At 43.1% G+C, this 12,230-nt stretch overlaps 1 protein-coding gene across 7 annotated transcripts in view; it reads left to right on the top strand.

The window, feature by feature from the left end:
* Nucleotides 1–12,230, top strand: part of Rbfox1 (RNA binding fox-1 homolog 1) — a 1,556,838-nt gene that overhangs the window by 468,796 nt on the left and 1,075,812 nt on the right. The window contains exon 1 of one of the 7 annotated variants that reach the window (XM_031361806.1): nt 5,595–5,794. The exons of 5 other annotated variants lie outside the window; for them this stretch is intronic. In XM_031361806.1, coding sequence (XP_031217666.1) covers nt 5,750–5,794 — 45 coding nt within the window. In that variant the 5' untranslated portion in view covers nt 5,595–5,749. Of the gene's footprint in view, nt 1–5,594; nt 5,795–5,980; nt 6,167–12,230 lie in introns of those variants that run through there. One more of the 7 variants, XM_031361863.1, reaches the window with a different exon arrangement.

Here is a 12,230-nt window from a genome sequence, read left to right on the forward strand (position 1 = left end):
TCTCTCTCTCTCTCTCTCTCTCTCTCTCTCGCATATGCAGTTGTGCATGCTTGTGGAGGCCAGGTCCAGCTTGAGTACATCCAGACACTATCTACCTTCTCTGTTTTGATTTTGAGACAGTTTCTCACAGGACCTGGGACTCTCAGATTAGACTAGGCTAGCTCCTACCTCTGCATCCCCAGGCACCATGACTGGACTTTCAACTGAGTATTAGGGGTGGAACTTAGGTCTTCATGCTTATGTGGTAAGAACTTTCCAGGCTGAGCGTCTCTCCACCCTCAAAATGCAGTGTGTTTGTTTTGAAAATTTTTGTTAAAGTGAATCCATGTGTGAAGAGCAAACATTGGTAGTGATGTGAAGAGCAGACATTGATGGTGGCATGGAGAGCAGACATTAGTAGTGGTACTCACCAGCATGCATGTGGCCAAGTGTCCTCATACTTGTCTTATTGACCTGTTTGAAAAAATTGAGACATTTCAGGGGAAAACAAAAAGCAAGCAATAAATACCCTTATTTTCAGCTCAAGAGTCTGCTCCCTAGAGTGATGTCTTCCATCTGTATGTCAGCCTATTATGAGTACAGGGTTCTTCTTTTTTTATTTTTCATTTTTAGAACATTGTCCATAGTTCATGCTAGCCTTGAACCACAAAGGTTGGGCTCATGTGGGTGTGTCACCATGCCCAGTTACACTGTTACCTGTAAAGATGCTTACCCCGATATCATTCACACTGAAAGTGAGACATAAATACGAGTTGTTCCTAAGAGTTAAAAATAATGAATATGCTTTAGCCGGGCGGCGGTGGTGCATGCCTTTAATCCTAGCACTTGGGAGGCAGAGGCAGGCGGATTTCCGAGTTCGAGGCCAGCCTGGTCTACAGAGTGAGTACCAGGACAGCCAGGGCTGCAGAGAGAAACCCTGTCTCGAAAAACCAAAAAAAAAAAAAAAAAAAAAAAAAAAAAAAAAAAAAAAAAAAAAAAAAAAAAAAAAAGAAAAGAAAAGAAAAAAGAAGATGAATATGCACACATGGATACTTATTTCAATAATATGTGTTAAAAAGTATTAAATCATAAATATTCCCTATCCCCTAGTTCAGTGCCACAGGATTAAACTTAGGACTCCACTCTATAGTCATGCACTCTACCACATTCTTATTTTTGTTTTTATTTGATTTAAGCTGCTCTCCCCTCCATATATGTATATGCATGTGTGTGTGCATATATATATATATACACACACATATATATATATGTATGTATGTATGTATGTATGTATGTATGTATACATACATACATAGAAGAGGAAGATGGAGGGAGAGAGAAAGAGAGAGAAGGAGAGTTGGGAGGTAAACATACACAGATAGGGAATGACAGAGACAGAGATGGAGCAATCATATTGTAGCAAAGGCTGATCTGACCTTGTACTTGAGGATGACCTTGCTTGTCTCCCATCCTCGATTGCCCCTGGGTCTCCATGCCTAGTTTATGCTATGCTAGAGATCAGACCAAGGCTGTATGCACCTTCCTAGGCCAACACTTAACCAATTGATTTGAGTTCCCAGTCCCAGATGTTCTTGCAATAGGAAAAAGTGCCTATCCACCTCCAACATCCATATTTCTTTCATACTGATTCTACGATTGAGAACACGATGCCTGTGATGCCCATCCTCTGGACTTGACACCAGTTAACTTTAGGCTGTGGGGATCACTGACCCTCCACCTCCCTCTTTACAGCTCTGCAGTAATAGCAGCCCAAGATAATGTGGAAACAGAGTGGCTCTGTGTGCACATAATTCCCCTGTAAATATGGAAATGTGAATCTCTACATAAAGAGGTAGATTATATGTTATATACATATGTGTTTTTCCTCTTTGGACTTTTTTGTTTGTTTGTTTAACTCTTTAAAATATGACACCATTTCACATTGGTACCTGTAGAAAAATTGGCAATTGTTGAATTGCACTCTTAGCTATGTTTGGGCAGCCTGTGTTCAAGGATGTCTCCTATACAGTTAGAAGTTAGAGTTATAGAAAATCTTTTCTCTCCCTTTGTTGGTGGGTATATTTTCCTTCACACACAGTATTATCCTGTATGTTTCATTTGTAATTATTTTAATTCCTTTGATTTTTGCAGTGTTGTGGATTGACCATGAGGCCTCACTCATTCTAGGCACTGTTTATTTTTTTTCATTTTGAGATAGGTTCTGAACATCCTTGGTTGGCCTATAACTCAGGTAGGTGTTGAACATTCCCCTATAGAATAGTTGTGAATAGACTTCAAAAGCTAGGTCAAGTTCCTGACTTGGAGTTTTATCTCAGTATTAATATTATTATTATTACTGTTATTTACTAAAAATGTATGTGTGTTCACATTTGTCTTATTTTGGGTTTCTAATGCTCTGATGAAACTCCATGACCAAAACAACTGGGGGAAAAGGTGTTTATTTCAGTCATAGTCCCATATAACAATTCATCATGAACAACAGTGAGGGTGGGAATTCAAATATGGCAGGAACCTGGAGACTGAAGCTGGTGCAGAGACCAGAGGGTGCCGCTTCCCAGCTTGCTTTCACAGAGAACACAGGACCATGATGCCCACAATGGGCTACACTCTCCCTAGCAATTAAAAACATTTCGTACATCATGGGGGCATTGTTTTTCACCTGAAGTTCCCTCCTTTCAGATAACTCTAACTTGTGTCAAGTTAATATAAAACTAGGCAGGACAGCATCCTTCAGTCCCTTTAGTGCTCTACATAACAATGTATGAAAGAATTATGTATTGTGTCTTGTTTTTATTGTTTTATAGTATTCCAGGTTAGGATATGCCATTTTTGTTAAAAAAAAATTCTAATAGGTATGTAGTTTGTGGTGTTTCCTCCTATTATGAATGGTAGAAAATGACACTGGAGAATACATCTCTGGGGTATGTTTTTAGGGCACATGTTAAGAGTGAATCTATTTGCTGTTTGCTGGGCATGCATACTTCCCCAAGAGTGATCTTTCCCTGTGAGTGCATTGGGGTGGCTCTTCTCCCATTCTTGCAGTTAGACATGTTCCCTCTCTCCTTCCTTGTGGACAAGGAGGAAGGAAACAACCTTGTCCCAGCATCGTCTTGTCTTGTACCTCCAGATGCTCGTGGAGACCCCTATTTCCCTGTGGATGAATTCGGACAGTGTTTTAACTCTTTGCTGTGCCATATCCACATGAGTATAGCAATTTATATCAATAACCAAGTCTGGCAACATCTGCCAAGGTTGTCACACTCAGTGATTAAATGGCCATATGTGCCCGAGAACACAGGGACAATGAGGTTGTAATTAGGACTCACTGTCTCCCCACCGGCCACTCGTTCCACGTTTCACTTCGAATAACCTTGCTTTTGTGAACTGATTTGTGAACCAAATTATCCCATGGAGAATGAAGTTTGTGCTGTGATGATAAGACTTTATTGCCATGGATCTCAGTAAATTGCACAGGGCACCAGCAAGCTGAAGTCTAAACACCTCTCTTCTTTCCCCTCTAACTCTGTTGAGACAGGCATCCAGGGTCTGATATGGGTTAGGAAGGTAACTTTGGGTTTGCAGATGTGCCACAGTTAGTTGGTAAAGTGCTTGCCTAGTGTATGAAGCCTTGATTTTGAGCCTCAGAACTACATAGACCTAGCATGCTCATAACTGATTAGCTGTAGGCTGAAGGACCACAAGTTCAGTGTCATCCTCAGCCACACCAGGCCAGCCTAGGAAACACAAAAACATGTGAAAGGAACTGGGGAGTGGAATCTATTGTGTCCACCCAGGTCATCCTTGGGAACCCATTTTCACTTGATTTCTTCTTTGCTCTCCTTTAAATGCCACTTTTCCCAGGAAAGAACTGCACAAAACTATGATTAACACCACAAACGAACTGAAAGCACTATCGTAAGGCCATATCAAAACACACTTCAAAAGGAAGGAGAGAATCCCTTGTCATTTACTTCCTGAGGTGAGAGAGACAGGTGATGGTTATGTAAGACCTTGGCACATTCTGGAAAAACCCTGGAAAATGTCTTCAGCGTGGAACTGCAATAAATGTGAAAATAAATACTAGAGAGATTTATCAAATTTTAAATTTACTTACCAGTATAGAAAACTGCCATTCGCTGTGTGTTGGTTCTTCAAGTTTTAAATAAGATAGTTTGGCAAGACAGTGAGAACTTCACTCTTCACCCAAGGTAGGACAGAATATATATATGTATGTGTGTGTACACACACACACACATACACACACACATACACACATACACACACTCATGCACACACATACATATGCACACACTCATGCACACACACATACACACACATGCACACACACTCATTCACACACATGCACACACACTCATTCACACACACATACACACACATAGACAACACATACACACACATGCACACACACATACGCACACATGCACACACACATACACACATGCAAACACACACATACACACACATGCACACTCATTTTTACAGGTAAATTGTATGTGTAGAATTATTACATCCAAATAAGAACATTAATTGTTTTATATTCAAAAGCCCGGCTTCCATAAATGAAGGTTTAGACCTACACAGAATCTTTGTCTGGTGGTGGAAATTAGGAACTCATATGTAATTGATACCTAACTGATATCACACAAACAGGGGAGAGAGAGAGACAGAGAGAGACTGGAGAGAGAGAGAGACAGAGACAGAGACAGAGACAGACAGACAAGAAGACAGTGTGGGGTAGTAGGGATTTGTGGGCTTTGGGGAGGGGAGTAGGTCATTTGCCTGGATGCTAATGTTACAGGAGGCAAATGCATTCAAAGCCTAGCTTTAAACTTCAACCAAAAGTATTCAGCCCCTCAAAGCAAGAGCAAAGTTCAGCGTTTTCTCATTTAGCACAAGAGCTGGGAGATTTGAGATGCCAAGGAGTCAACCCCTAAATGGAGTATAGTTACCTCGTCGGGGATATGGAGGCAGGCCATGGGCTGTGGGGAGGTAGGCGAGGGGTCTCTCAGCCTTCCGGAATTTCTCCATGAACTCGCGGATTGGAAATCATAAATACTGGCTATGGACATTTTGAATAATGCAGGGAGTAGCGTAAGTAATTGCCAGCGCTGATATCCTGCCTTGGACATGTCATTGCTCCCGAGTTAAAATTGGTTGTCAAGTGAGGACTCTGGGGACCGTGCAAGGTGCCCTATTCTGTCATGTGGTACATATTTAATGCTTGAAAGAACAAGGGAAGAGACACGTACTGGAGAAGGGTGGTGAGATTGTGCCATCAGTTTCTACACTTTCCAAGTGCTTGACAAAGGGGGGTGGCTTGCAGTTCTTCCCTCAGTTGCTAGACTTTGCAAAAATTAAAATAAAACCCAGGCATCCAGTTCGTCTGTCCATCATTTAGCTGTCAGCATCGCAGGGCAGTAGGCTTGTCTTTGTGTGTTCCTGGAGCTTTGATTACCTCCCTGCACCTTGCGCTCGCTCCTGCTCTCTGGTGTCTGCTGGATCTCTTGCCCTCTCGCTTGTTTGGGGCCTTGAACACCTGCTGGTGGCTGGAGCAAAACAGCCTAGGTAGATGAAGGCGCGGCCAGCCCAGCAGAGAAGAGCTAGAATCATTGGCATTGCTAGCACGTGGGTACCATTCGCTGCTGCTGCCCCGGCACTTCTCCTGCCTTGCGTTTCTCCCAATGCGATATAGCAAGAGAGGGAGCAGGAGGCGCTTTTGCAGCGGGCGATGAAATCCTGGCAGCTAATTGCAGTCGTGGGAGATGCCCTTCAGGTAAGGCGAGCGAGGGAGGCATGGAGACACTGAGGGAGGGGGAGCAAGAGACTGGATAGGAAGGAGGGAAGGCAGCGCTGGCACCAGCATCCGAGCATCCCGAAGCCCGCTGGACGAATGCTTGGGAGGAGGGCGCGCAGGGACGGGGGCGGGCAGCAGGGGGAGGAGTGTGAGAATTGACATTCGGGGCTGCCTGTGGCAGGCGAGCCGCCGCCAGCCGCTGTCCAACGTTAGCTCAGAGAAGGTGGCGGGCGGGCGTGTGCACCTCTGGGGCCGCAGATCAGAATCCTGGAGGTGGATGGAGCTCAGGGAGCCTTGAGAGGCAATGGCAGGACGCATTTGTGTGTACAGCGAGTGAATTACACAGGATAGGTAAGTTCAGCTACGGAGTCCTGTGGGATACGATCTGGGATTCGCCCTGGGCTCCCCGAGGGTCCCTCAATACCCGGGGAGCTTAGACGGGCTAGGGTACCAGAGGGTGGATCGATTTGCTTTTACCAAGTGGAAGTTCGCGGGGAACTTCCCCGGAAATAGCCATCGGCTCTGTTGAACTTTATTCCCAGAGATGAATAAGCGTTTATTAAGGACTGGTGTTACAAGACCCGCAGATTTTGCAAAGAAGATGGGGCGGGGGTTGTGAATGGGCAGATGGGCCGCGCGTTTGGAAAGTTGGCACGCGCTTGTGTGTACGTGTGTAGAGGCATTGCATGTTGCCAGAGACAGGTCGACCCTGCCCATCATTCTGGCATCCTGCTCTTACACCATTCCTGATTTCTAGATGCCGGTGAAAGAGGCATTCCACGAACATTATTGAACGAACGCGTGCTTTCTATTGAAAAAGATAAATAAACCCTGAGCTGTGCTATCTCATGGAAGAGCAGTCTTTCCTGGGAGAGCCAATGAGGGAACATGTACACACAGTGTTGTACACATCGCTCATTAGAACAGAGACAGTACCTGTGAAGACTCTAGCCCATCCCTCTAGCCGTTACTCCCAGATGATAGGTAAAATTGAGGGTTCTGTGTATTTCTTGTGATGAGAGAGCTGTGTTTTCCTGTCTCCCACTTCGGGGGGGAAGATTCTGGGCCCAAAGTTTTGTGGCAGCACCCCATTAGTAAAATGATTATACCATCAGTAGAGGTTGACTTCTAGTGTCAGGAGATAACCCAGAATTTACTGAGGGTTTACATTTTAACCTTTCAGGTATGGGTGTAGTGTGTTTTGAGGAAATAAGACAAATTATTGTGAGGTCATCCTATGTAGCTACATAGCAAATGGTCTGCCTTATAGGCTTCCAAGCCTTTCTAAAATTCCTGTAGTTTTGACCCACATGGACAATAGCTCAAAGGGTGAGAGTTTTGTTGGAGATAGGCAGTGATTAAGTTTGTAGAGGGTTGTGTTCAAGTCAGTCATCTATATCAGCCACAGCTGCTTACCACCGGGCGGTGGAGAGATCCCAGAGTTTGCAAGTTCCTATAAGAAGCCAATTCTGCAGTTCTCCTCTGCTCACTCCAACCCTGTGACCTCAACTGATTCCAGCATACGCATGCCAAAGATTTGGAAGAAGGAGTCCAGTCAAGACCTAGAAGACGGGAGGGCCTCCCCTTCCTCACCCTTCTTTCCTTCTCTCCTCACGGTGCATCTGGTGCATCCGTATGACTCTTTGCATTTGTCTGCCCTTCTTTACCTTCTTTCTCCGAGCAGCCTTCCAGGTTGCTTCTTCTATACATTGTCTAGCAAATGCTTAGCACCTGAGGAGGGAGACTCCGAATCTGATTTGGTTTTGCCCCTGGAACACTTTGCTCATACGCAAGAGACATTTAGCATCAGATAATCCCCCTGTATCCTGGCCCTACAGAAAGTGAATGCGCAAACTTTTCTCTTCATTTCTTCTCCTCTTGACTCTGGGAAAAGGCCCTGGTCCCATAGAGAGCCTGTGAGGTGATGGCTGAGTGGCTGGCAAACATTTTCTACCATTTAGGACGTTACTGAGATAAGTGTAGTTTTGCAGCTGTAACTCTGTATTGAAACTTTTATTTTCTCTGTTCCCTGACTGCATTTTACTGCAGGGCTGTTTTAATCTGTCTTCCCTGGGACCTGATAAATCTAACTGTCAACATCGACACAGGGGCAGGTTTAACTATAATGACAATGGTGCATGACAAAAGTCAAGTGTGTTTCTTTCCACTCTTTCAGAGGGCTAACTGATTATTACCCACCACAACTTGAGCTCTAGAGCCTTGTCTTTCTCTCCAGGAAGAGCATGATACAAAAGTTAAAGAGGATGTGAGGAAAAAGGTATGTTTGACCAGTTGCCGACATCTCTGTGATGATCACGGTATTGTCACATTTTATAATAAATGGGATATTTCACATTCATCACTCTATTTTCAGAAATCCTCCATCCATTTATTGTCTTTGCTTGATAGAAGAAAATACGATTGAAAAAAAAACAACCCTTTTCATCTAAGTACACACTAATATAGCCTACGAAAGAGTTCGTGTTGTTAAGCTGCATTGATTCAGGGGGTTTGTGCTAAGAAGCCAAAAGTGCTCTACCAAGTAAGAAAAATGTGTGATCTAACAAAGGTTTGTTACTGCAAGGTTGAGGTATGGCATTGCAGAAAGGAAGTTGCCACCAAGTCTCATGACCTGAGTTCAAATCCTGGGACCCATGTGTGTTGAAGGAGAGAAAGGACTACTGGAAGCTGTCCTCTGATCTCCATATGTGTGCTCCTCTCTGTCTCCCCCACCTCTGTCTCTCTGTCTCCCCCACCTCTGTCTCTCTGTCTCCCCCACCTCTGTCTCTCTGTCTCTGTCTCTATCTCTCTCCCTCTCTCTCTGTCTCTTGTATACACTACTACTACTAATGGTAAAATAAGACTATAGTAAAAGTCTATTATTAATATTGACTTCATTTTTAGCTCTTGTATTTTGAATTTTACATGTTTACTACTGAAGTTATCACAAAAGGCATTTGAGGGGACGCTTTGAAAGCAAAAGAACAAGAATTTAGGTTTGTATGGGTGTGGGGAGGATTTGTAAGTGGATGGTGGAGGAGAAAGACTATGATCAGAGTATATTTTATAGGAAATATGAAAATATAGTTTCTAAAGAAATAATTACTGTGGAATTAAGTATTCCCTTTAAGACCTTAATTTCCCATCTTGTCCTGATTTTCTGATAAATACAAAAGTGAATACAAAAGAGAAGGTGGGGACACTTCAAGGTAGTTAGTTAGGTGTTGTTCTGTACATTAGACTTGATTTTGTTGCTTAGTAGAAACTTGGGAGTGTAGGGACTCTCAGAATTTGCGTGTGCTCATGGGTGTCTGGGTTTGTCCTATTTCTTCTCATTTTTGTACTCTGCAGAACATTCTTGTGTATTGTGAAACACAGTAAACAGGAGAGAACATGACAAAGGGGAGTTTTATCATGGTGCAATTAAATTATGTCACACAGGACCAACTAGAATCCTAGTCCTTGGAGACAGAGATTCATGTCCCACCGCTCAGCTTCCACCAACACCAAAGCAAATATATCTTTAAAAGTCAGAGTTCCTACTCAGAACTTGGATTGGAAATTCTTGCAAATTAAATTATTCAAAAACTCTGATGTCCCAAACAATTTCAGGGGCTAATTTTTTTAATTGGTCTGAAGTTGATGTGAGAAGTTGTGAGGGTTATCTCTTGCTTGTGTGCCTGGAAGGCCCAAACAGCTAACGTCAGCGGTAACAACTTGCTTTTGATTCAGTAGAACTAGGTTATGAATTCAAGCAATTAAACATGACAAAAAGCCCAATTTTGCTGCCTAGATTAGTATGCTTCCAATTTTTCTTGCTCCATAAAAATTTCAAAGTGTTCTTTCTGGTTAGGTGCTTGCATAACCAATAGGTGATGAAGGCCTCCCATTCCTCCCCCACTTGTGTTGTACAAATGCTTTGATGTCACAGATGTGAACAGGGTCCACTGGATGTTAGAGACAATCAAGTAGTTGCCATGAAATAATCCTGGGTTAAGTTTTAAGGTGGATTGGGGAATGAATAGTAATTAGTTCACTGGCATTTATCAGCTGTGATTCTATGGCCAGGTCTAATGGAGGCCAGAGGAGACTCTTCAAACAGATAGAAATATAAAGGCATACCCAATGTTTGCAAAGATGTGATGAGATTGATAGGTAGATGAGATGATGGATAGACAGGCATGTGGACTTATCTATTTATGCATATGTAGTACATAGACATTCATTTTTACATATGAATATATCTTAGGTAATGTTAGGCCTGTTTGTTTTCTTTTCTTGATTTGTCTCACCTTCCTGTTTCTACAGAATTGAAGTCTAACATTCTGGATTCATGTTTGTCTTATTTACCAAAGCTTATTTTTCTTTAAAATGGGCATGCTTCTGGAGCAATGCATAGTCCAATCTGTTCTCATTGGATCACTTGCAGATTTTCACCAGTGAGCTTAATTTCCCAGCCTGCTCTATGCCATCACACAAATATTGTGCATACCCACACATCCCGAGGAGTCCCCTCCAACACCGTCTGTCTCATGCTGTCAACTCACTCCAGTACTAGCAAGTCAAGCAGCTCTTTCTGCTGCTATTGGTTGTGAAGAAAGGACACAGTGCCTTACGGGTGGTGTATGAGGCTCTGCAGCCCTCCCTTCACTCCCCTCAACCGTTCTGCATCATTTGCTGTTGATGCGTGTACTTGTTCTCAGATTGAAATCTCTGCTGGTCGGGAAATTGTGCTGCTGTGGTGGGGGCATCCCCACAGCTGTCACAGTTATTGCGATGCATAGGGTAGAGGTCTGTGTTCATATTAGAATGTGAGGACAAGAAGGACACCTGTCTGGGCACGGTGACTTTCAGAACTGTCCAGTCTCTGCCTTGTGCTTCCTTCCTCTGGGCATTGGGCAGTGGATTAAGGACATAAGGCTGTTTTCTATAGTCCTCAGGGTAATTGTGCCCCATGGATATCGCTCTTCCCAATTCACAGATGGGGCAACCATTTTCCAGACTGGGTGACTCAAATAATCAGACTCCACAATTTTTTTTTTAATTCAACATACCAAGATACAATTAAAATGTCTTAATCAGAAGGCAGAAAAGAGCTACACAAGAGTGCTTAGCGAATGTCCTGGACTAGCAGTTTTATCTCTCACCCAGAATGTTTAGTAACACTGTAGAGATGGCTGTGACTGTCAGGCTTGGGCACAGGTCACTGTGGCATTCAATGGCTAGAAGCCTTGTGAGAACACTCTCTTCTCCTGAGGTAACCAGGAAGGACTTCCACATATGTGCTGGATGCTCGGGTTTAGTAATGGTGCCCTAGGTCCTAGGCAGAGTCAGGGTGAGATACTGATAGACTCAAGCCAGTAGAGGCGGCAGAGAATCCCAGCAATTAATGTTTTAAAATCTCCTCTGGATTCTGTGAATATGTATGGGCAGTACACAAAGGCTTCCATTTTCTCTCAGGCCACCATTACTTTAAACACAGTTTCCCTTACAAATGAGATATATCTCAATGTAGTTGAGGGGAATCTTTACTCCCCGTCCCTGATTTTCTCAGTGTTAAGTCTGGCATGTGCTGGGCAATGAGGTCCCTTCTCACAGTGTAAGGTGGATAAATGAGTGGTTCTCAGTATTGAGAGCCTTAGTTTTCTTCTGTCTGGTTTCAAATGCCAGCATTGTCTCCTTACCTTTCAACCTCTGACACCTATCTTGGCTTACTTATTTAAACACATATTGCTTCATACTTGCCCAGTGCTGTTGCAAATATTTTCAAATTTAATTCTGTTTTCAAGACTAGAAGGTTGGAATTGCCAAGTTCTTCTTTTTCTTTGCACTTGCAACAGATGTCCAGAGAAGTAAGTTACCCAAGGTCATCAAGCTTCTAAGTGACTAAGGTAGGATTTCAGCTCTAAAGTGTGGGCTTTTAGGTCCTTGATCAGAGTAATTAAAACTTGGAATATCTTTATCTGTACAAAGGAGAAAAGAGTTCAGACATCATTGTAATAGATTTTTGAAACAAAAGACACTCGGTTTGGGGATGGTTGACTAAGACATTTGACTTAACCATATTTGACAGAGCATGCATCCTGATATCTACAACTTTATTTTTCAGTTAAGCATTCAAAGCCAGGTGTGGTGATACATACTAGTAACTCCAGCACCCAAGGTCTGGAAAACAGGAAGATCAGGAGTTCAAGGTCATCTTTTACTAGTAGCTGGTATGGGCTACATGAGATACATCATGAACAAAAACAGAACAAAACAAAACAAAACAAAATTCAGGTAGGAGAGGTGGCTTAACAGTTGAAAGAACACACTGCTCTTGCAGAGAACTCCAACACAATTCCAAGCATTTTCATGGAGTATCTTACAACTACCTGTAACCCCAGCTCCAAGTGATCTGATACCCTCTTCTGCC

Source organism: Mastomys coucha, unplaced genomic scaffold, assembly GCF_008632895.1.
Source record: "Mastomys coucha isolate ucsf_1 unplaced genomic scaffold, UCSF_Mcou_1 pScaffold12, whole genome shotgun sequence".
NCBI classification, from domain to species: domain Eukaryota; kingdom Metazoa; phylum Chordata; class Mammalia; order Rodentia; family Muridae; genus Mastomys; species Mastomys coucha.